At 45.0% G+C, this 26,018-nt stretch overlaps 2 protein-coding genes across 2 annotated transcripts in view; one reads left to right on the top strand and one right to left on the bottom strand.

Moving 5' to 3' along the window:
• Positions 1–13,712: 13,712 nt before the first annotated feature.
• The window catches only part of LOC129830223 (galanin receptor 2b-like), a 12,623-nt gene continuing 317 nt past the window's right edge, over positions 13,713–26,018 (bottom strand). The window contains exons 2-3 of the mRNA XM_055892615.1: positions 17,632–18,026; positions 13,713–15,878 (exon numbers count right to left, since the gene is read on the bottom strand). Of these exons, the coding sequence (XP_055748590.1) occupies positions 15,131–15,878; positions 17,632–18,005 (1,122 nt within the window). The 5' untranslated portion in view covers positions 18,006–18,026 and the 3' untranslated portion in view covers positions 13,713–15,130. The remainder of the gene's footprint in view (positions 15,879–17,631; positions 18,027–26,018) is intronic.
• LOC129830229 (piggyBac transposable element-derived protein 4-like) overlaps positions 25,005–26,018 on the top strand; it is a 24,261-nt gene continuing 23,247 nt past the window's right edge. Inside the window, exon 1 of the mRNA XM_055892628.1 lies at positions 25,005–25,811. The gene's annotated coding sequence lies outside the window, so the exon portion shown is untranslated. The remainder of the gene's footprint in view (positions 25,812–26,018) is intronic.

The raw sequence follows: 26,018 nt of genomic DNA, 5'->3' as shown, positions 1-26,018 counted from the left end.
GGATACATGGGCCAGGTCGATTAGAAAGGCCTGCTCGCTGAAGTGTTTCAGGGAGCGTTTGACAGTGATGAGTGGAGGTCATTTGACCGCTGACCCATTACGGATGCAGGCAATGAGGCAGTGATCGCTGAGATCTTGTTTGAAAACAGCAGAGGTGTATTTAGAGGGCAAGTTGGTTAGGATGATATCTATGAGGGTGCCCGTGTTTACGGCTTTGGGGTGGTACCTGGTAGGTTCATTGATCATTTGTGTGAGATTGAGGACATCAAGGTTAGATTGTAGGATGGCTGGGGTGTTAAGCGTGTCCAAGTTTAGGTCACCTAGCAGCACGAGCTCTGAAGATAGATGGGGGGCAATCAGTTCACATATGGTGTCCAGAGCACAGCTGGGGGCGGAGGGTGCTCTATAGCAGGCGGCAACGGTGAGAGACTTGTTTTTAGAGAGGTGGATTTTTAAAAGTAGAAGTTCAAATTGTTTGGGTACAGACCTGGATAGTAGGACAGAACTCTGCAGGCTATCTCTGCAGTAGATTGCAACACCGCCCCCTTTGGCCGTTCTATCTTATCTGAAAATGTTGTAGTTAGGGATGGAGATTTCAGAGTTTTGGGTGGTCTTCCTAAGCCAGGATTCAGACACGGCTAGGACATCCGGGTTGGCAGAGTGTGCTAAAGCAGTGAATAAAACAAACTTAGGGAGGAGGCTTCTAATGTTAACATGCATGAAACCAAGGCTATTACGGTTACAGAATTCATCAAAAGAGAGCGCCTGGGGAATAGGAGTGGAGCTAGGCACTGCAGGGCCTGGATTCACCTCTACATCACCAGAGGAACAGAGGAGGAGTAGGATACGGGTACGGCTAAAAGCTATGAGAATTGGTCATCTATGACGTCCAGAACAGAGAGTAAAAGGAGCAGGTTTCTGGGGGCGATAAAATAGCTTCAAGGTATAATGTACAGACAATGGTATGGTAGGATGTGAATACAGTGGAGGTAAACCTAGGCATTGAGTGATGATGAGAGAGATATTGTTTCTAGAAACATCATTGAAACCAGGTGATGTCTTCACATGTGTGGGTAGTGGAACTGAAAGGTTGGATAAGGTATAATGAGCTTGGCTAGAGCCTCTACAGTGAAATAAGCCAATAAACACTAACCAGAACAGCAATGGACAAGGCATATTGACATTAAGGAGAGGCATGCTTAGCCGAGTGATCATAAGGGTCCAGTGAGTAGTGAGGTTGGTTGGGGTCACGGTGATTCAGACAGCTAGCCGGGCCATGGGTAGCAAGCTGGCAGAGGATGGAGGTCTGTTTTTAGCCACCTCGTGCATTTCCGTCAGTAGATTAGTGGGGTTCCGTGTGGTAGAGATATAGTTATAGTGACCCAAGAAAGTTGTCCGATAGACCTATTCAGATAGCAGCCGATAAGACAGCTAACGATTAGCGGGCCGCAGATGGGCGTTCAGGTAACGTCGCGACGGAGGGGCCAGTTGGATAACTCCCTCGGGCAGATAACGTCGGTAGTCCAGTCGTGAAGGCCCGGTGGGGCTCCGCATCGGCAGTAAAACGGGTCCGGATAGGTGATTGTAGCCCAGAAGTGGCTGATGGAACTCTTCAGCTGGCTAGCTCCGGAATAATTGATGTTTGCTCCGGGACCGACGTAAGCCAATAGTCACTCGGATAGTAGCTAGCTAGCTGCAAGATCCAGGTGTAAATGTCCAGAGCTTGCGGAAGAAATCCGGGGATATGGAGAGAAAATAGGTCCGGTATGCTCTGGTCTGAGTTGCGTTGTACAAAACTGGTAATAGCTTTTCGAGCTAAAGGATAGCTGATGACCGCCAACCGAGGTTAGCTGAATACTAACGTTAGCCAGTGAACTGGCTAGCTTCTGGCTAGATATAGAAATGCTTTCTGTTCTTATATCATAGTCTGTCTTGAATATACAGTACTTGTGATGGATCCCTCCGGAACTTTCATCACGCACACCTGTCCCCTATTCCCACTGATTAGTATTTGTATGTGCCCTTTGGTTTCCATGGTCTTGTCGATTATTGTTACAATGTCCGTTGGTTCGTGTGAGTACCTGTGCTGTGTGTTTTGGGCTTTCGTGCCCTTGTGGATTGCGCAGATGATTACGGGTCTCGTCCCGTGTGATAATCATTGTGCGCGTGTGTTATTTATTCAAGGTACTCCTCGCTCTTTTGTTTGGGTTTGAGCCCTGTGTTTTGTTATGTGTTTGTTTGGTCTTCATCCCCGTGCCTTTACACCGTAATTTGGGCTGAATAAAAAAACCTATTACGCATTCCTGCTACTGTGTCCCGAATCATTGTTACCAACGTGACAGAATAATCGACCATTAAGGGAGACAACGGTAATGGCCCGTGTGACGACGCTGCGACTGATCTATCCGGCGCCGCTGCGACTTCGGCAGCTGCAACAGGGTCGTCCGACGTCACCACAACGGGTCCGTCCGACGACGCAACTTCAGCAGCTACAACTGGCCCGTCTGATGCCGCCACAACCGGACCTTCCGACATCACTGCTACTGGTCTGTCCGACACCGCCGCAACTTTGGCAGCTGCACCGCCACAACTTCGGCAGCTGCACCGCCGCAACTTCGGCAGCTGCATCAGGTCCTGATCGACCTGCACTGCGTTCCTGTGATCGTCCTCGAGGCCGGTGTCGTTGCGCTGTTGTACTGTGTGTTTTGGGCTTTCGTGCCCTCGTGGATTGCGCAGATGGTTACAGGTCTCGTCCCGTGTGTTAGTCATCGTGCTTGTGTGTTATTTATTGAAGGTACTCCTCGCTTTTTTGTTCGGGTTTCAACCCTGTGTTTTTGTTACATGTTTGTTTGAGACCAACCAATCCTCTAGAAATCAGATGGAGGTCAATTATACTACTCAGCCTTTATGCTGTACACTGCATGTGACCTTCATATGTAAATAACGGCGTTATGGTTAAGCATACTGATGCATACTTTTCAAATTTTATTTTGTGTGGATCCCCATTGAGACCTTTCCTCGCGTTCATCAGAAATTAATAAAGATGGCTTCCAGCCTGTTGTCGCAGAATGCCTTCATTCATTCATTCATTTTGCATGTGAGTGAGTGTGAGTGAGTGTGAGTGAGTGTGAGTGAGTGTGAGTGAGTGTGAGTGAGTGTGTATTTTCCTCACCATGCCGCTGCCTGAAGTTTGATTTTCACAGTGCTAGAGATCCAGAGAAACCAATCAAGGGCTTTGGGATGTCACAGTCATGTCGAGGCAAAAAATGTATAGTAAAAGATGTAAAGTGGAGAATTGGGAAAAGTGAACATTATCCAAAATGCTGCTTGTCTAACACATTGATGCTCCAGCCGTAAACTGCATTCATCTGGGTTTCTTCGCAAATGTTGAGGTTTACGTCTATATACGTAACATCTGCTCAAATTTCTCATCTGTGGCTAGATTCCTATCAGCCTATACAGTATGTTGTCCTCAGTATACAGTAATCCTACGCTGTTATCTTGCTCAGAGGTGAAAGGGAAAGACCACATGCAGCATAGAAAATGCATAATCATTGATTTGTGGACCTCGTAACTCGTACTCCCTGTGAAGGCTTCAGCCTTCACCATAGAAAATAGAGAATATACTGCTACTGACGCAACTCTTTTCAATTCTCTTTAAACAAGAATACGTTTCAATGCTCATCAAAACAGTAATGGCAGGATCATGCCGAGAAGAATCCAAAGCCTTGTACAGCATCAGAAACCAAACTTTCCTACCCTTGACCCAGCATGTTTTCCTCCAAGTTATCGGGTCTGTAAAGATATTGTATTCTGATCCATCAGACTTTATTTCCCATAGTTGGTTGCCATGGTGCTGTGAGGGAAGCCTAGGCAGAGAGCTCTGTCAATATTGTACCTACTGCTGTTATTTTTAAGTGATTTTTGAGAATGTTTTAAAAAAATACATTTTGGGGGGGGGGGTGGTTGATAACCTTGAGCATGGATTTGCAGGTTTGACAATGGCATGTCTGTTTACTTAGCTATAGCTAGCTAGCTAACATTAACTGGCTAATCTAAATTTCAATGATGTACCAGCTGTTTGTTTCCACCTGCCCAGGTTTCTGGAAGGATGTGGACTGTGAGGGGATGGCAGAGGCTCGCCTTGTATTAGACTGTTGCTGATTACTGCTGACGTGTGGTGGTCTCTAAGGCGCTTATAGCTGACGAAGCATCACCCAGGTGCGTGCTACACTTTTCAGTGGTGAATCTGTTCCGACCGCGGAGGAGGAGTAGCTGTGAACTTCAGAGACAAAGGTGCCTGATGAATAGCTCCGGGCCTGCCTGTCTGAATAATCTTACTCCCTAGCTGGACCATCGACGCCACCTCGACTCAAGATTCTCCTGTACAGAACTGCATCATCATCATCCAGCTGTGGAAGACCATCTCCCTTGAATTGCCAGCTCAATGACATCTTTTTGTTGTTGTGTGTGACTGAGAATCTGTGCGGAAAGTGCTATTATTATTATAAAGATCCTATTCAATTACTAGAGGCGCTATGTTATAAACCCTCAAAGTTCCAGAATGGTATGAAAATGGCAGCCATTTTGGTCAGGCATAAATCCAAACCAGTTTAATTGGAATGAATGGCAGTAGAGGCATAGGTGATGCATGTTCTTCTTTTACTGATGCAGGGAAATAAAAGCAAGGCATGTGCAGGGGTGTCATTTCAGCTTAAGCTAGGGTATGGCAAAGTGCAGGGGGTGGGGTTTATAAAGTTCAAGATCATTTCCTGCATTTCTACACAATTCAAAACTCTAAAATGCATTTTGGAGAACAGCAAAAACAACCAAAATGTGCTTTTTCAGTTCTGCCCACAAATCTTCTATCGGATTGAGGTGAGTGCTTTGTGATGGCCACTCCAATACCTTGACTTTGTTGTCCTTAAGCCATTTTGCCATAACGTTGGATGTATGCTTGGGGTCAATGTCCATTTGGAAAACCCATTTGCGACCAAGCTTTAACTTCCTGACTGATGTCTTGAGATGTTGCTTCAATATATCCACATGATTTTCCTCCCTCATGATGCCATCTATTTTGTGAAGTGCACCAGTCCCTCCTGCAGCAAAGCACCCCCACAACATGATTCTGCCACCCCCGTGCTTCACGGTTGGGATGGTGTTCTTCGGCTTGCAAGCGTCACCCTTTTTCCTCCAAACATAGCGATGGTCATTATGGCCAAACAGTTCTACTTTTGTTTCATCAGACCAGAGGACATTTCTCCAAAAAGTACGATCTTTGTCCCCATGTGCAGTAGCAAACCATATTCTGATTTTGGAGCAGTGGCTTCTTCCTTGCTGAGCGGCTTTTCAGGTTATGTTGATATAGGACTCGTTTTACTGTGGCTATAGATACTTTTGTACCTGTTTCCTCCAGCATCTTCACAAGGTCCTTTGCTGTTGTTCTGCGATTGATTTGCACTTTTCACACCAAAGTACGTTCATCGTTAAGAGACAGAACGCGTCTCCTTCCTGAGCGGTATGACGGCTGCGTGGTCCCATGTTGTTTATACTTGCGTACTATTGTTTGTACAGATGAACGTGGTACCTGCAGGCGTTTGGAAATTGCTCCCAAGGATGAACCAGACTTGTGGAGATCTACAATTTATTCTTGGCTGATTTTTTTTGATTTTCCCATGATGTCAAGCAGAGGCACTGAGTTTGAAGGTATGCATTGAAATACATCCACAAGTACACCTCCAATTGACTAAAATGATGTCAATTAGCCTATCAGAAGAAATTTTCCAAGCTGTTTAAAGGCTCAGTCAATTTAGTGTATGTAAACTTCTGACCCACTGGAATTGTGATACAGTGAATTATAGGTGAAATAATCTGTCTGTAAACAATTATTGTAAAAATGACTTGTGTCATGCACAAAGTAAATGTCTTAAACTATAGTAGATTCCAAAACTATAGTTTGTTAACAAGAAATTTGTGGAGTGGTTTAAAAATGAGTTTTAATGACTTCAACCTAAGTCTATGTAAACTTTCGACTTCAACTGTATGTATACAGACCATAAATGTCTCAATGCTTGTTTTTTTGGACAGCTGTGTGTTATACTATGATACAATATTGATACTTTTTGCATTTACAAGTTTTCTAAGTCATATCAACTAATTTCAGCAGTGTGGGGCTGTGGATTGACTCCATTGTTTGTATGGAATGTTTGCATATTGGCAGTTCATTTGAATTTTGGGGGGAATCATTCCACTTAAACTGTCTGGCTAGCTAGCAAACAAACAATCTGTGGCAGTAATCTTCAAATGAATTGTTTTATATAATATCTTATTACAGCACTGTTTGACCAATGTCTTAACAACTCCCTTACCAAAAGGGCTGACCTTTTATATCATCAGAAGAAGGTTCATGACCATTCTAGTATTCTAATTCCTAATTCTATGCTATTTCCCCACAGTCCTTATATAAACCTGTGCTTTGTCAATCTAAAACCATATATCCAACTCCCCGGTATTACCCTCTCTTGACCCAACAATTGATTTCCCTTTAATAGCTGATCTGTCCATGCCAGCCTTGCCTATCAGTGTCTTCAATATTCTAGATATTTGAAAGTCAAGAGGGACTCATACAGTACCACTATCAGCAAGTAGGGGTTAAGTATACTGTATTTCCTTTAAGGGTCCGTAGGCACACTTGGCAGCATTATAAGCCTAAGCACATTCTTTAAGATCCCTCCTTCAGCCAGCCATGTAGTTCTTGTTGGATTGTTGTTGGATGTTTCCACAGCCCTTGTTTGATTTCACATATTGGATTGATCAAGCACTCTTGCCCAGAGAAACTTTTAATTTGTGAATGTATCCTACATTTATATGCCTGGTGCCTTTCTAATTTGGCCTACATCTGTTGCAGTAGGAGAAGGCTTCTTTTGCAGGGAGCGAGGAGGATAATAAATGGAATCCGTGGGTGAGGATTACATCCCCTATACAGACACCAGCCCTGAGCTGGAATTACTAATGAACAGATACAACCAGAGTGGAAATATTTGGCCTTATGTTGGAAACCTTGGAATACCTTCTCATATAACCATTACGGGCAGGTGTCACGGCATTCAAGAGAAGAAGATGAGGACCAAGGTGCAGCGTGGTGCATGTTCATATTTAATTTAATAACCAAACACTAAACACGAAAATTACAAAAAGAATAACCGAAACAGTTCTGTCTGGTACAGAATACGAAACAAAAAACAACTACCCACAAACATTGGTTGGAACGGGCTACCTAAGTATGGCTCCCAATCAGAGACACCACACCAGGCCACACCAGGCCAAACACATAGAAACACAACAACATAGAAAAAAGAACATAGACTGCTCACCCTAGTCACACCCTAGCCTAACCAAAATAGAGAATAAAAAGCCTCTCTATAGCCAGGGCGTGACAGTAGCCCCCCCCCCCCCCCCAAAGGTGCGGACTCCGGGCGCAAAATCTGACTCTAAAGGGGAGGGTCCGGGTGGGCCTTCTTTACGGCGGCGGCTCGGGTGCGGGACGTGGACCCCGCTCCACCTCAGTCTTGGCCCACTTAGGTGGCGCCACTGGAGCGGGGACCCTCGCAGCGGGCCCCGGACTGAAGACCCTTGTAGAGGGCGCCACTGGACTGAGGGGCGCCTCTGGACTGAGGGGCGCCTCTGGACTGAGGGGCGGCTCTGGCGGCTCCGGACTGAGGGGCGGCTCTGGCAGCTCCGGACTGACGGGCGGCTCTGGCAGCTCCGGACTGACGGGCGGCTCTGGCAGCTCCGGACTGACGGGCGGCTCTGGCAGCTCCGGACTGACGGGCGGCTCTGGCAGCTCCGGACTGACGGGAGGCTCTGGCAGCTCCGGACTGACGGGCTGCTCTGGCAGATCCGGACTGGAGAGAGAACCTGGAGGGAGGAGACGGAGAGACAGCCTGGTGCGTGGGGCTGCCACAGGACCCACCAGACTGGGGAGACCTACAGGAGGCCTGGTGCGTGGAGGAGCCACCAGATGGACCGGGCTGTGGGGGAGCACTGGAGCTCTGGTGCGCAGTCTTGGCACCACACCTCCAGGCTGGATGACCACTTTAGCCCGGACTCTCCAGAGTGCAGGCACAGGTTGAACTGGGCTGTGGGGGAGCACTGGAGATCTGGTGCATACCACACACACCCAGTGGTGGGCCGTCAGGGCCTGCAAGGCCTTCTCTGCTGGCCTAAACATCATCAGAATATAATTTTAAAAAATATATATTTTCCCACAATATGTATTAAATTATTCCCCAGAGTAAGAGTTATACTCTTCATTTCATAGCTTTCCTCTTGGTTGCACTGCTTCCAGCCCCAGGTTGAGATTTGGAGGGCTGGTCTTTATGTTAGATCTTTTATCCAATCATATTCAGCCATCATGTGTTGATAGGGGTCTAAAATCTGCCCTCAGGCCTTCAGAATCAACAGTGCGGGCGCTTGTAGCTTATAGTGAATGGAAATGAAAATTTAGTGTCAACCAATCAGCTTTAGAGTTGGCTATTGTACGCCTGCTGGCTGGCTCCAGTGTTACACAGGAGCCAGCTAGCAGGCGTAGTGCGTGCACGTCTTTTGATTGGATTACCAATATTGAGAGGCAGGTCCTATGGGCAGGTCTATGCAGATCTAGGAAACTGAATTTGATAAACGAATTAATTCGCGTACTACTAAGCTGTTTTTTCAACCCACAATGGCGGAAGGAGGAGAAGATATCGATTTGGTCGAGGATATAATTATAACGCCACTCTCAAGACAAACTTTTCAAGAAAAGTTAGACATTGTAAGGAGAGGTCGCCCGACGCCACAAAGCCTGTCACAGGCGGGAAAGGGATTAGTTCGCTCGCCACTTTCAAAGTTTCAACTACGAGCGCTATCAATGGCTCACAGGCTCCGAGAAGCACTGCAAACTGTACTGCTGGGAATGCCTATTATTTGCAAGTGATCGATTTGGTGTTTGGAGCCACACTGGCTTTGCAAACTTGAGTTGTCTAACCAAGGCAGCAACGAGACACCAAAGTACGGCTGGGCACTTACAAGCAATGGTGCTTTTGAAAACTTTTGGGGACACCGGAGTGGATCTACAGCTCAAAGAACAAGCGCGCAGGGCAACGGAGCTGCACAATGAAAAGGTGAAGGGAAATATTGAAAAGACTCATTGATTGTGTCATGTTTTTGGGTAAACACTGTTTACCCAAAAATGTCAATTTGTCAATTTCAAGGTGACGCAACGCCTGGTTATACTGCGTTTCTGTCTAAATGTATAGTGTCTAGCGCCATGGCATCATAATGATGGTAATAAGAGGTGGATTAATTCGGGTGGGACTGTGTAGTACCTCACTGAAGGCCCAGGCCCCAGGCCCACGGCACGCCACTGCACACACCTCTCCCTTAGGCTCAATGCCCACATTCGCCCGGCACGGGCGGAGCACAGGCATAGGGCGAACTGCACCCTCCCAACGCCCTGGAGACACAGTACGCAGCGCCGGCGCAGGATACCCTGGACCTAAACGGCGCACCGGGAGACCAAACGCGCTGCGCAGGCACAATCCGCCCTGGCTGGATGCCCACTCTCGCATGGCACTTGCGGGGGGCTGGCATATAGCACTCCGGGCTATGAGAGCGCACTGGCAACACCGTGCGCTTCATCACATAACATGGTGTCTGACCAGTACCACGCTGCTTCCGGTAAGCAGACACATGTAGTAGTTCATGTAGTAGTTCAAAATCAAATGTATACATATGCACAAAATGACCAAGTGAAGACCGCTATAAACGATCATATACCAGATAGGATATATCAAAAGCAGTGAGGGAGCTTGCTAACTGCATGCTGAGTGTTGGAAATGATTAAGTTCCTTATTTTAGAGAATGAAAGTGTGTGTGTCTGTGCAAGCATGTGTGTATTCTGTTCTGCCTGACTTTCTTAGATCCATATCAAACAAAAAGGCTTTCAAAAGAGCAGTCTATATGATGCTAAGAAGTAATTGGGGTGAGTTTTTTCAAATGTCGTCTATTTATGTTCCAAATTGTTCATCGAGTTAATTCTACCCTGAGTCATAGCAACCGGAGGCTGAAGTCTCATAGATCACTTTTACTGCAGCTTGACAACCACGGATTTCAGGAATGGAGGGGTTTAAACAGCATCAAGGCCATGACTAAAGCACTCCACTCCTCTAGACTTTCAGCTCTGCTATTATCATCTTCACAGGAAGTGTCTACACTGCAGATGGGTTCTGAGGGAAATGGAGGTTATGGTTTGTCCACTCACCTCTATGACTTTCTCTTGGATCATCAGTAATTACAACACATTACTACGTATTTAACGTCTTCTTTCAAGAGTTAATCATGGCACATTCAATGCCATCTAATCTAACAGCATGTTCCCTATATACACTTAGGGTATGTTTGTAATCCACCCAGTTGGCCCACACTTTATCACCCAAGCTTAATAAAAGTCTGTAATGCTCATGAGAGAGGAGAGACTGTTACATAAGAACAGATTCAATTCAGTACAAGCCTGAAACCGTACAATTGAAACCATTAATCACTAACCCCTAAATTGTTCTTCAAGAAAAAAGTGTCTGAGGCTTAAAGCAATAAGGGTAGCCTGATATCAAAACTTTTCACATTTCTCAGTCCACGGAAGTGCTGCAATAACGGTCTTGAGGAGTTAGTAACTCTCTGTGGTGAGAGACAATGACGTATTTTTCAATTAAAAAGACAATTAGATGGAGTATTGACCTGCTGGAAGAGTACGTTCCAGCTCTACTGCTACTAGGCAATAAAACAGTTCATAAAATTAAAGCACAGACATTTAGCCAGTTTATCGGAACACATTTCATTTGTTTGTCACTCATTTTTCATTATCCTGCTTCTAATTTGGTAATATTGAAGGATAATGGACATTGTAGGCTACCAATGGAGTTCTCTTTGAAAGAGAACTCATTGCAGTTGTATCATCTGCCCTACAGATTGAAGTGGTACAATGTCAGACAGTAAGGCACTTGATTCTTCACTCAGCTGGTGCGTGGCCATGGATTTGAGTCTCTGTCTTTTGTCATTATAGAAATCCAGGACATTGTGTCCGAGCTGCGGCATTCTGGGATGGAGGAAGTCTTCCGCACAATAGAGTTATCCTAACAGTGAACGAGTCAGAGAACACATCTCAGGGACAAATCCGTAGAGACAAACCACTCTCTATTTAACTTCAAATCTTGTACCACCACTGCACACTTGACAGATGTTACAGTCAATTACTGTGTGCCAAAATTAAAGCTTTCATCCCAGCCTTAATTGCTCGCTTTGGGTTTTGGGAGTAACATGCTACATTTCAAACTGAAATCCCTTACAGCGTGATTACATCAAGGAATGCACTCCCACCATGATGATGATACACTGATGAGTCATAATCATGCTGTGTTTATGCATAACGCTGCTTTCATTTAGCACACATTGGACACAGTCATTCTGTAATGCATGATAATTACATTTGGCTTTCTTCTTTGCAAGCTTTATTCTTTAATCAGGAGCTCCTTCAAAGTGAAGCAGAGACAACTCCTGTATGCAAATGCTGCCTGCTCCCAGGTCAAATTCCAGAGATGCAAGGATCTCTGGGGGCTCCCTCCTTCTCCCCTTTCTCGCTCATTCACTCTTTCTTGCTGCTTTCATTGATATTCTGTTACAGTATGAGGTACTTCCTAGAGGAACAATCTGCCAAGAACAGGTAGGCCTAAATCTGTGGAGGCTGCTGAGGGGAGGACGGCTCATAATAATGGCTAGAGTGGAGTCAATGGAATGGTATCACACGTGATTTCAATGTGGTTGATACCATTCCATTGACTCCATTCCAGCCTTTACTATGAGCCATCCTCCCCTCAGCAGCCTCCACTGGCTTTAATGGAGAAAATAATCCTCTTTCGTGTGTACGCACAGCTCTGTGTGCTCTATCTTCATACAGTTTCATATTTATTCCATGTACAAATGTGGTCAGATGCGTTCAAGGATGTAACGCTACAAGGTGTGAAACAGATGAGAGTAAGCGCTCTAAGGACAAAGGAGGCTGCAGGTGTATTGATTGGTTGCCACGACAATTCAGAAACAAGTACTGAGCCTTATCATTGAAAAATCCTCAAAAAATCACAAGACAAACAATGCCTTTCTATAATCATATCAGGGCAAACAGAGAGCCTGTAGTTCAATAATTATATTTACTGTCTGTACTCGTTGTAATGCCAGTGAATGAAACATGGGAAATGATTGCCTGCCATCGAAAGAATAGGATCAATGGAGTTGGTGGATGTATCGAACCACCATTTGGAGAGACAATTTGTCACGTTCCTGACCTGTTTTCCTTTGTTATGTATTTGTTTTAGTTGGTCAGGGCGTGAGTTGGGTGGGTTAGTCTAGGTTTTCTATTTCTATGTGGGGTTTTGTGTTCGGCCTGGTGTGATTCTCAATTAGAGACAGGTGTGTATCGTTTGTCTCTAATTGAGAGTCATACAAAGGCAGCCAGGGTTTCACTGGTGTTTTGTGGGTGTTTGTTTCCTGTGTCAGTGTTTGGGCCACACAGGACTGTTTGAGGTTAGTCACGTTTGTTGTTTTGTATTTTGTAGTGTTTTCTTGTTGTTTACATTAAACATGTACAATTACCAATCCGCATCTTGGTCCGATCCATGCTCCTCCTCGTCTGAGGAGGAGAACGACATTGACAACCGTAACACAATTATAAAATGTGTAGGATAGTGAGCCTGACTGGAAAGGTCTTAGAAAATGCTTCATAAGAATTGGGTGAGACTGAACCTGTGACTGTTAGTATGATAATAGTCATTTTATTAGACATACAGTATACCTGCAGTGGGATTTAGCTAATTGAGGCTCCTCACGTCTTGCATTGTAAATTAGTTCTACTCTTTGCATGATAATAGTTGTTGTCTTCCATTGAGATCGGATTAGCTCATTTCATTTTCCAACCTTCAGAATGCATGATGTGTGATACTGACCACTGTAGAGCATTATTGTCCTACTACCTTTTACTAAGGAAGGTTCTCAAAACAAACACACAAAGCATTTCTAATGTGAAGTGTGTGTCACCTGTGTTTCCTCCTATTATTAATGGGTGAACAAGAAAAGGATACATACTCCATCCTGGCTTTAGATGGGTAATGTGCATGTTGCCCAACCTAGCATTGCAAATAACACAAGGAGCTATAATGGGACTGTTACAACTCCTTATTGCTTTTCTAAACGTCTCAATACTGTACTTATGAATATTGATGTAGGGACTGAAATCCCATATAGGACTAAAAGCATTCCCATGAAAGCAATTGCTATTCCCCAGGCGGAATGTGCTTTTAATTAGTCATACTGAGAGTTAGAGATGTTGAAAATCTACAGTATATGGGCTAAGATATCCATGAGGTTGAGCTATTTGTTTCACGGGGAAAATTGTTAGTAAGCTGAACCAATTGAGCTTTTAAAGCATGGTCTGTTAGAGCTTGAATGTTTAGAACACACACTATTTGTTCATCTTAGTTTAAACAAATTGCTTATGAATAGCTACTTTACATGAACGTACCTTTCATAAAAACTACATAGGGATATGTCTAGGTTTAGGGTTTGAACCGGGTTGTTCACATGAAGCTTGGATTAGGGTTAGATATGTTACCAATAATAGCATTAAATACTACAACATAAACCATTTTATTTGATCATTGATATTTACATCCACTTCTAAATGTTGATTCAATATTTAACCAAATACATCATCTCATCCAATACACATAAACAAGTTAGAGAAGAGCATAAAGTACAGATATAAGGAGGTGTCACAAAGGCGAAAACAAATAATACAGAAAGCACATTGCATTTGGACAAAATTGCCAGGTATAAAGGAGAGTTCTAAATATAAAATATATACTTTTCTATTCTGGCCTTTTGCAGGAAACTCAGTCCTGCTGGTGGAAAATTGCATTTCTCGGAATTTCTAAATGAGAGGGAGGGTAGTTTAACACAGCAGTGAGGTAGTATAAAAGCTTTTAAGGAGACACCGACTAGAAAAGGGGAAACTAGGAAAGTGAAGAAAGGAAACAGAGAAAAGAGAACGTTGACTTCATCGAGTTTAACAGACAGACTAGATAATACAAGTGAATAGAGGCCATAAAGGATAATATAGTTAGCAGCATGGCATTTACAACAGCAACACAACTCTTAAGTGACTGAGTTCAGTAAACATCAGAGAGAACCATACAAATATGTGCAAAGCAAAAAGATAACACCACCAGCCTAATACATTTGAACCCATAGAGATCCTATTCATAGGTTGCACCTCCGTCACTCGGTCGCGTCATGCCATTGTTATGAGCATTCTCAAGCCGCCCACTGCCATAGTGGTGCCCAAAAGTTGTGATGCACCCAGTCATTCTGAACGGAGGGTAATGACTGCTTCATCTAAATTACAATGACGTTGCTAAAGTAGGCAAATATTTAGTAGGAAACAACTTTGCCATCATTATCATTTCATAAAATGTACTTTAGACAGAGGGTAATGTTGTCATTAGCTAGCAACGTTTGTCAAAGATAGCTAGCAATGCTAAACTTAGCTAGCTAAAATGCGGTGATCTCCACTCAATCTTAGCTTGCTAGCTAACGTTATTCTGCAAGTCCATCTGATGACATCAAAATGATGACAAAAGGTTTTCCTACTAATTATTTGCCTCATTTTGAAATGTAAATTGTATTTCCAAGCCGTTGTAATGGACTTGATGATATCTTCCTCAGCGCTCATTGATAATGCATAGAGTAGAATGCTCAGTCGGCATCAGTCCTAAAACAAATGTTCAAACCAATACTGTGATGAAACATAGGTGCAACCCATAAATTAAATGACTAGTATTCTAATTTATAATTTTATATTTGAAACATTTTCATGTTGTTTTTTTTAAGGATCATGCTCTCTTTACCCTCTCATCAAATTCCCATTTGTCACCATCTCAAAAACCGAGATACTGTCATCATTGAGTTTCCCTTTGAGGTTGGAATACAAAGTCTTTGTGATAAGGCAATCTGCACAGTCCTTTACTATAGGCCTCATCATTCAAGGCTATTTCTGGAAATGGCTTATAGTTGCTTCCCTCGGCTCGGCGATGGGCCGGCTGCTCATCTCACAGTCATTTTGTCGTACATTGTCCTCATTCATTTGTGACACCTCTGTGGACCCCGCCTGGAACCCAGGCACTGTGTTGGCTACATGTACCACATGCACTTTGTTCCTGCCGTTCTTACTGAGAATACAGCTGAACACCTTCTTGAAGCCTTTGCGAAAGTGCTTGGACACCAAGGCGTACACAATGGGGTTGAGGCAGGAGTTGGCATAGGCCATGCAGTGAGAGAGGATCCTGAATGCGTATGTGGTCTGGTTGAAGGGAAAGTCTCCGTACAGATAGCATAGGATCACCACATGATAGGGCAGCCAGCATATGCAGAAGAGCACTGTGACGATGATGATCATTTTGGTGACTTTGCGCTTAGCCCTCTTGGACTCTGACATCCCGTCCAGAGGGTCCACAGCAGTCCACAGGTACTTGATGGTTCTGGTGTAGGACAGGCTCACGATGAGCACAGGGATCACATAACCAAACACAAAGGTGCACGTGTCCAGCACCTTGCGGTTGTACTCCTCCCAACCGGGAACACAAACGTTACTGTTGGCGTAATCTATGAGGTCGTAGTAGCTCAAATACGGTCCTGCGAAGATCAATGATAGTCCCCAGATGACTACCATGGCAACCACGGCATTACAGGGCGTTCTCAACTCTCTAGAGCGAAGAGGGTAGCGAATGGCCAGATACCTAGACCAAACAGAAAGACTTAGTTACATATTCCATTAAAACATAATGCCATGAATCAATATACACTGAGTGTACAAAACATGAAGTAACACCTTCCTAATATTGAGTTTTACCCCACCCACCATTTTACCCTCAGAATAACCTCAATTCTTCGGGACACGGACTCTACAAGGTTTCGAAAGCGTTACAAAGGGATGCTGGCAGGTGTTGACTCTAATCCTCCCCACAGTTGTGTCAAGTTGGCTGGATGTCCTTTGGGTGATGGACCATTCTTGATACACACTGGAAACTGTTGCGCATGAAAAACCCAGCAGCATTGCAGTTCTTGACACAAACCGGTGCACCTGGCACCTACTACCATACCCCATTCGAAGGCACTTAAATATTTTGTCTTGCCCATTCACCCTCTGAATGGTACACATACACAATCCACGTCTCAATTGGCTCTAGGCTTAAAAATATATTTTTAACCTGTCTCCTCCCCTTCATCTACACTGATTGTCTGGCATTAACAGGTGACATCAATAAGGGATCATAGCTTTCACCTGGATTCACCTGTCTCATGGAAAGAGCAGGTGTTCCTAATGTTTTGTACACTCATTGTATGTTGTTTGCTTTATATGTGTAATTGCAAGTCAACTGGGATTTCATTATACTCCACCTTCTAAATGGAATTAATTGTTTTTACTGTTGTGTTGCTTGCACAAAGACATACAAATATTATGAGCGCTTGCTTCTAGGGTTTAATAGAAAAGCGGCACATTGGTGCTGCAAATGGAACTCATGAAATGGCAATCAGTGTGTGTGTATTGTTCATCCCAACCTGGCAGTGAAATAATTGCTGCTGGTTATTCTAGGTCTCAGCTGTAGCCTGAGTGGATGCTCATTTTACACATAGAAGACATCTATCAAATGAATGTCCCCCTCCAAAATGTAAACGACACCAGGGTTTCTGCTCCCTTATTTAATGTAGGGAAAAAAAGACCAGCTATTTTCACTGGGCTGAGCATAGCAAGGGCCCTGCAGAATAAAAGGCATCCATTTATGCAGGAAAGAAGAATATGTCAATTTCATGTAGGGATAACACATTAGTGGTCTTTTACTGTACTCAATCACAGATTCAGCCTCAATTTCAGGTCAAGACCTACTCTTTCATTTCCACATTTTAATACAGATAAACTGCCCTTCCCTTGATCACATGAATACTTTCAATTAACATGACCAACAGGGGTTGCCAAAAAATAAATGCCTGATTATCATTCTCCCCATCTCCCTATGCTCTGTGAAAATGTCAAGGCTGTTTTGTAATAATGACCAATGGATGACTACAGTATAGGTTACTGCTGTGTGCTTTGCTAAATGAGTGTCCATCCTCTTCTGTAGAGAGAGAGCATTGGGCACTTGTATAGAGAGGAAGTGTGCTGGACTTTAATGAGGTGAGGGAAATAGTGACCTTGGCAATAGAACTCTGTACTTTAATTGGCATCGACCTTTAGAGATGCTGCCCAGGTTATGTCTCTGTGCTTTCGGTTAGAACTCAGCCGAATAAAAATGACAAAATATTTCCCAAATTAAGTCTATTCCTATCAGCTCCTCGTTATGAGCCATAAAGAAGTACTTAACCCAAAATTAGAATAAAGATAATCTTATGGAATCTGTATACATGTAGAAACATTTGTATAGAGTATTTCAATGTTTTGACATTTTAACGTAAAATGAGACATTAGCGAAACAAGAGCTACAGCGTACATACCTGTCGACCGAGACGGCGGCAAGCGTGAAGCTGCTGGCGTACATGGTGAGGTTGATGAAGAAGTGGACCACCTTGCACATGAAGGAGCCGAACACCCAGCCCTCCAGGGAGTAGATGGTGGCTTGGAAAGGCACGCAGAAGATGATGAAGAAGAAGTCGGCCACGCTGAGGTTGAGGATGAACAGGTTGGTGGTGTTGTATCCCACCTGGCCGCTGCGGAGGAGGACGGCCAGGACCAGACTGTTCCCAATGGTCCCCAGCAGGAATATGAGCGAGAACACCACGGGCACGATCACACTGGTGGGATTCAGCTGGTAGCTGTCCGATGTGTTCCAGTGCCCTGCTGTTTTACTGAAGTCTTCCAGATCTGACATTTTGGTAGTACTTTAGCAGTTCTGGAAGAGAATGAGAGAAGTACATGATGTGCTTAATGCTGCTGAATTATGACTGCAATGGGGCTGCAGGGACTTTAGGGAACACAAGATGGATCATTGTTGAACGTATGGATTCACAAATGTTTTAAAACCAATTCATTCAAACGTTCAAACCACGAGGATAGGGAAGAAAGTTTGTTAAATATTTCTGGTTCTCATAACATTACAATTTCTATTATGTCTCATGTCCTGAATCCCTACATTGCGCAAATATGAGCAACTATTTCCTTTTGGATGTTTTACTTTACAAGAATGGTGGATTGTGTTCCAACTGTGAGGATAAAAATGTACTCCTAATAGGTTTAATCATGAGTCACCTTAGTAATGCTCTAATTACAGTGACGTTGCAGAAATTAGTGATGGTTCCACAGCAATTGAGAGATAAAATAGTTCTGAAATCAAAGGCTGGTGTTCAGAAAAGCCAACAGATTATGCTTCCATGGTATTTTCAAATGAATCATGCACAATAGTTTGATGCTCGTTTCACTGGGACTGATGAAAGAATTGTGAGACCAAAGCCGACCCGATAGAATTCCTTCCAATATACACTACCCATAGCATATATGATAGCTAATCTAATGCTTCACTTGTTATGGGAAAGGGAATCTATCAGTCAACACAGAACACAGCATTCACTACACAGTGTGAGAAACCCTCCAGCTCTACAGCTCTATTGTCATCAGGGTCTTGTGCTAACAGGCGATTGAATGGGAAAAGGTGAAATGGTTTTTCTTCCACGTCAACAATCACCAAAAGACAACCATGTATTTTCGTGACAGGAAGCCGGTGCATGCTCAGACTACCCAAGGGACCTGTCCACTCCACTTGTGTCTTTTCTGTAGCCTTCCCACCCAAAGTGACCTGTCCCCTCCACTTGTGTCTTTTCTGTAGCCTTCCCACCCAAAGTGACCTGTCCCCTCCACTTGTGTCTTTTCTGTAGCCTTCCCACCCAAAGTGACCTGTCCCCTCCACTTGTGTCTTTTCTGTAGCCTTCCCACCCAAAGTGACCTGGTTAGCATCTTGTGTCTTTTCTGTAGCCTTCCCACCCAAAGTGACCTGGTTAGCATCTTGTGTCTTTTCTGTAGCCTTCCACCCAAAGTGACCTGGTTAGCATCTTGTGTCTTTTCTGTAGCCTTCCCACCCAAAGTGACCTGGTTAGCATCTTGTGTCTTTTCTGTAGCCTTCCCACCCAAAGGGACCTGGTTAGCATCTTGCATGGCATGAAGATAAACACGTCCATTGGCTGCTAAGCCATGCCAGCAGCAAGGTCTAGTAAAAATTGAGTAGGGAGAGATGTTGCTTTCTGATGGACAGGTCTCAATAAATCATGTGCATAGAAATAAGTAAATCAAGAAATCTTTGGGAGTGCTTACTTCAAAATCCGCAGGGATGTCATTGTTTTACTTAGCGTTTCCAAAACTCGGTCCTGGGGCCCCCAAGTAGTGCACTTTTTGTTTTTGCCCTAGCACTACACAGCAGATATAATCAAAGTCATCATTAAGCTTTGATTATTTGAATCGGCTGTTTAGTGCTAGGGCAAAAAACAAAACGAGTTTGGGAAACAAGTTTTACATACTGATGAAATCAGCATATCAGATCACATCTGATTACAGTAGGCCTGCCAGCACAATGGCTTTGGAGTGTGCCTGAATAACGTTTCAATGATGCCCACGTTTTAATGGAAATGGTTGAAATGACATGACACACATACACAATCACTAATATTATTTAAATGCAGATTCAGATGAAACCACGACAGTTGATGCAGAAATGAATTTGTTAGTATGAGAGTGATTACATTGTACTGTATGAAAGCTTAAGGTAGGCCTATACAGTAGAGGCTTGTTTGAGTCTACAGTTCTGCAGTCATTATCTTATTTGTGAACTAAACTAGAAATAAAAATACATACTGTACTTCCTAACCCCATGCAGATATTAAATCAGTCTATATATGAGGACCATGCATACTGACATCATTGGACCATTCTCACTGTATTTTTCCTGTTCATTGTTCATGTTGGACCAACGATGAGTGTTGGTAAATTGGCACTTGCTGTAAGTGCCACTCTGGACAAAGAATGGCTCATCCTCCAAAATATAGCAGAAGTTGCTTGTGCAATCCACCATTTCACTCACTGTAATTCATATTTTTGCATTTTTTTCTCTCTGAGATATAGTATATCACTATCGGGATCTATCATAAAAGGAGTAAAACGTTGATGATGTTGTAGATTTTGCAGTTATTGTGTAGGGTTCAGTTAAGCTAGTTTGCTCTACCTCCACTGAGGTCCAAAACCTACTTGTTATCAGAGATTTGTTATCAGTTATACCATCAAACCACAGGAAAAATAGGTTACAATAAATCTGTTGGCTTGGATGGTACTTGTCTAGCATACGGTTGACAGCTCTTAGAAAACACACATTTCTCAAGCAGAGCTGTACCGCCATATACTTCCACCTCATAGATCTCTATCAGCCTACACCAGACCCATCACTCCTCATAACCAAACTGGACTTGATCCAGCACAGGATTGACTGATCTCTACCGTACCATGAACAAGTTAGATGTCAAAACAGCTGCTGTAACCAACCTTAAATTGCCATGACAGAGAGTATTGTTTCGGGAAAACTAATTGGCTAGGGATCCTATTAGGTTTGTGACATGACTGCTAAGTCGGTTGCCAAGCGAACATCTGCTGTCATGATTGCGCATGATTGATCTGATATGACATTATTGTTATTACAGTTTTACATATTTGTGGCAGAGGATTCAAGTCCCACTTTAAAATGTGATTGATCTGATATGACATGATTGTTATTACAGTTTTACATATTTGTGGCAGAGGACTCAAGTCCCACTTTAAAATAACAAAAACTGTAAAGGCTTTATAGCACATTCATATCGTCTTAAAACGAACTACTTAGATTCTTCCCAAATCATTCATACGTCATACTACATTAAGGGTGATATGAAAGTACATCTGGTGATTTGTCAGTGTGCAGCGTCCTGCCTTTCCCACCCTTTAAATTGCATGCCATTGGCTTGATCTCTGGGTTAATATAGGGATCATGAAAGCTTTAAAAGTAATATTTTGTCAAATCACTGTCAAATTATTATTACATCAGCTGAAAGTCAGGTATTTGATGTAGCCTAGCAGTTAGCACGTTGGGCCAGTAACCGAAAGGTTGCTGGTTGGAATACCTGAGCCGACAAGGTGAAAAATCTGTCGATGTGCCCTAATTTGCTACAGGGGCGCTGTACTACTATGGTTGACTCTTCTTACATATTTCTCATATAGGCCTTGGAGCAGTACCATAGCATACAGTAAACCCCTTTTAAATTGTCTCATTCACGGAATGCTTTCTGGTTCATAGGAATGGGAAACAATCTCTCTCAAAAACACTGTCTTTCTACCTCCTATTAAATCTCTTACAGACTCCATATTAAATCTAATTGGAATATCTGGGAGATGACAATTACAGTAGCAAATACAGACTCAACCTGGGAACACAAACACAAAGAAGCAAACATAGTGGAATGAGCACATCCACGTCACAAACATACCTAAAATCTTCAATAATCATGTTACTGTCACGTTCCTGACCTGTTTTCTCTTGTTTTATATGTCTTTATTGGTCAGGGCGTGAGTGTTGGGTGGGCAGTCTATGTTTTCTATTTCTATGTGGGGTTTTGTGTTCGGCCTGGTATGATTCTCAATTAGAGACAGGTGTGTATCGTTTGTCTCTGATTGAGAGTCATACTAAGGCAGCCAGGGTTTCACTGGTGTTTTGTGGGTGTTTGTTTCCTGTGTTAGCGTTTGGGCCACACAGGACTGTTGCAGGTTAGTCACGTTTGTTGTTTTGTTAAATTGTAGTGTTTGTTGGTTTGCCATTAAAATCATGAATACCTACTACTCCGCATCTTGGTCCGATCCATGCTCCTCCTCGTCTGAGGATGAGAACGACATTGACAGCCGTTACAGAAACACCCACCAAACCAGGACCAAGCGGATTGGAGAAGGACGGCAAGAACCAAAGCAATGGAGAGAAGAGGAATGGACTTGGGAGGAGATCCTAGACGGTAAAGGACCCTGGGCACAGCCAGTGGAGTGTCGCCGCCCCAAAGCGGAGCTGGAGGCAGCGAAAGCGGAGAGGCGGCATTATGAGGCGCTTGCAAGGCAGTGGCTGGAAACCCGAGAGGCTCACCCAAAAATTTCTTGGGGGGGGGGGGGGGGGGGCTAAAGGGGAGTGTGGCGAAGCCGGGTCGGATACCTGAGCCAACTCCCCGGGCGTACCGTGGAGTGAGAGGGCGTCGTACTGGTCAGACACCGGGTTATGCGGTAAAGCGCACGGTGTCCCCAGTACGCGTGCTTAGCCCAGTGCGGGCTATTCCACCTTGCCGCACTGGGAGGGCTAGGTTGGGCATCGAGCCGGATGTCATGAAGCCGGCCCAACGTATCTGGCCTCCAGTACGTCTCCTCGGGCCGGCGTACATGGCACCAGCCTTACAGGTGGTGTCCCCGGTTCGCCTACATAGCCCAGTGCGGGCTATTCCACCTCGCCGCACTGGCAGGGCTACGGGGACCCTTCAACCTGGTAAGGTTGGAGAGGCTCGGTGCTCAAGAGCGCGTGTCCTCCTTCACGGTCCGGTATATCCGGCGCCACCTTCCCGCCCCAGCCCAGTACCACCAGTGCCTACACCACGCACCAGGCTTCCAGTGCATCACCAGAGCCCTGTTCCTCCTCCCCGCACTCGCCCTGAGGTGCGTGCCCTCAGCCTGGTACCTCCAGTTCCGGCACCACGCATCAGGCCTATAGTGCGTCTCAGCCGGCCAGAGTCTGCCGTCTGCCCAGCGGTGCCTGAACTGCCCGTCTGCCCAGCGGCGCCTGAACTGCCCGTCTGCCCAGCGGCGCCTGAGCCGTCCGTCTGCCCAGCGCCGTCTGAGCCATCCGTCTGTCCAGCGCCGTCTGAGCCATCCGTCTGCCCAGCGCCGTCTGAGCCATCCGTCTGCCCAGCGCCGTCTGAGCCATCTGTTTGCCCAGCGCCATCTGAGTCATCCGTCTGCCACGAGCCATTAGAGCCGCCCGTCTGTCCCGAGCCAGTAGAGCCGTCCGTCAGTCAGGAGCCGCTAGAGCCGTCCGTCAGTCAGGAGCCGCTAGAGCTGTCCGTCAGTCAGGAGCTGCCAGAGACGCCAGCCAGTCAGGAGCTGCCAGAGACGCCCGCCAGTCAGGAGCTGCCAGAGACGCCCGCCAGTCAGGAGCTGCCAGAGACGCCCGCCAGTCAGGAGCTGCCAGAGACGCCCGCCAGTCAGGAGCTGCCAGAGACGCCCGCCAGTCAGGAGCTGCCAGAGACGCCCGCCAGTCAGGAACTGCCAGAGACGCCCTCCAGTCATGAGCTGCCCTACAGTCATGAGCTGCCACTCAGTCCGGAGCTGCCCCTCAGTCCGGAGCTGCCCCTTATCCCGGAGCTGCTGCCCCTTATCCCGGAGCTGCTGCCCCTTATCCCGGAGCTGCTGCCCCTTATCCCGGAGCTGCTGCCCCTTATCCCGGAGCTGCTGCCCCTTATCCCGGTGCTGGCCCTTATCCCGATGCTGCCCCTTCATTTAGGTGGGTTGAGTTGGAGGGTGGTCATTGGGAGGGGGATACGGAAGCGGGGAGTGACTATGGTGGGGTGGGGACTTCGCCCAGAGCCTGAGCCACCACCGTGGTCAGATGCCCACCCAGACCCTCCCCTAGACTTTGTGCTGGTGCGCCCGGAGTTCGCACCTTAAGGGGGGGGTTATGTCACGTTCCTGACCTGTTTTCTCTTGTTTTATATGTCTTTATTGGTCAGGGCGTGAGTGTTGGGTGGGCAGTCTATGTTTTCTATTTCTATGTGGGGTTTTGTGTTCGACCTGGTATGATTCTCAATTAGAGACAGGTGTGTGTCGTTTGTCTCTGATTGAGAGTCATACTAAGGCAGCCAGGGTTTCACTGGTGTTTTGTGGGTGTTTGTTCTTGTGTCAGCGTTTGGGCCACACAGGACTGTTGCAGGTTAGTCACGTTTGTTGTTTTGTTAATTTGTAGTGTTTGTTGGTTTGCCATTAAAACATGAATACCTACTACTCCGCATCTTGGTCCGATCCATGCTCCTCCTCGTCTGAGGAGGAGAACGACTACGACAACCTTTACAGTTACGGCTGTCGTCGGAATGAGACCAAGGTGCAGCGTGGTAGGCGTACATTTTGATTTTATTAAATGAACACCAAAAAAACAAGAAAGATAAACGACACATAAAGTATAGTAGCGCTAAACCAGCAACTAACTAAAACAAGATCCCACAACAGAAAGTGGGAAAAAGGGCTGCCTAAGTATGATTCCCAATCAGAGACAACGATAGACAGCTGCATCTGATTGGGAACCATACTCGGCCAAAAACAAAGAAATAGACAACATAGAATGCCCACCCCAATCACACCCTGACCTAACCAAACAGAGAAATAAAACGGCGCTCTAAGGCCAGGGCGTGACAAATCAAATACAAAAAAAAAGGAATTTTACATCACATTCTACTTTGCTGTTGCTGTGGTACCACAACTTGTGCCTTTTTGTGCCTTTTTAATGTAAATGAGGCTTTTGGAGAACAGGATTAAATAGAATATATCCGATAATAAAAGCATAGATTTTCCTAACACAACGTCACATTTGTAATCAGTAGGCTGCCTTCGCCCACTGTTCCTCACATATTGCCAATATGTGACCTTGAATAATAATGAAAAAGCAAACTGTCAACATACCTCTGTGGCTAATGGCCGATTACCAAAAGAGGAAGGGCGGTTATGTGAAATACACCAATTCCTTTTTAATAAACTCTGAGGGATCCTCAATGGAGTTGTATGAGACAATAGGTAAGTAGTTCTGGTATTTAAATCAATGCTCTCTAGCCTACCACTTTAGCTTTACCGCTACTGTCTATATTCCATTTCCAAGAGGCGTCTCATCACTCCTGTTGTCAAGAGTCAGAGCCCAGACTCTCCTCACCCTCAGCAAGCTGAACTCCCAGGGGGAAACAATCTTGACATACCTGTCATTTGAGTTTTGCAGTGGGATGTCTATTGAGTAGCAGGAGCTGGCTGACAGGAAGAGCAGCATGACAGCCAGCCTGAGAGGCAGGCAGAGAGGACGAGCTAGAAGAGCTATCGAGCTAATCCCTTAGCTTGTGTGAACCAACAGTTGGAGAGGATGCAGAATTTGCCTCTCGTCTTGAGTCATAATGATGGTTTTGTATGGAATTACAGCAGTGATGGAAAATAAGAGGAGGGAAAATGACGGGGTATAAAAAATAAACATACGATTTTCTGTTTTTCCTTGTCACGGATGCGCTATTGCAGCAGACGACCACACCGGGTTCCACTCAGCTAAAAACAAGAAGAAGCAGCTCCAGTGATAACCAACACTGGACAACTGAGGAGTGGAAATACGTCGCCTGGAACATGACAGCAAGTCCAGCTGACTTGAGTGGCCTGCTCAGTCCCCAGAGCTCAACCCAATAGAGCGTCTTTGGGATGAGATGGAAGGGGCTGTTCGCAGCACGAATGTACCGCTGGCCAATCTGCAGCAACTGCGTGATGCGATCAAATCAGCATGGACCAACATCCCTGTGCAACGTTTCTGACACCTTGTAGAATTCCCCAAATAATTCAGCCTGTTCTGGAGGCAAAGGTGGTCCGACCCGGTAACAGAGGGGTATACCTAATAAACTGTCCGGTGAGTGTAGATCAGTGGAATAAATATGTTTATAATGAACAAATGTAATTCAACAAAATGAACGTGAAGACAGACAACATGTAACCAAACTTCTGAAGCTCATTCTCATTGCAACAGTAAGAGTGGTTCATTTCCATCTAGCATCCCACATTCCAGTGGTCGGCTGTTATGCACCTCCTCACAACATAATATGGTACATGGTAAATG

Source organism: Salvelinus fontinalis, chromosome 2 (assembly GCF_029448725.1).
Source record: "Salvelinus fontinalis isolate EN_2023a chromosome 2, ASM2944872v1, whole genome shotgun sequence".
Taxonomy (NCBI): domain Eukaryota; kingdom Metazoa; phylum Chordata; class Actinopteri; order Salmoniformes; family Salmonidae; genus Salvelinus; species Salvelinus fontinalis.
The sequence above is the reverse complement of the archived record's forward strand: the minus strand, read 5'-3'. Positions and strand labels throughout refer to the sequence as shown.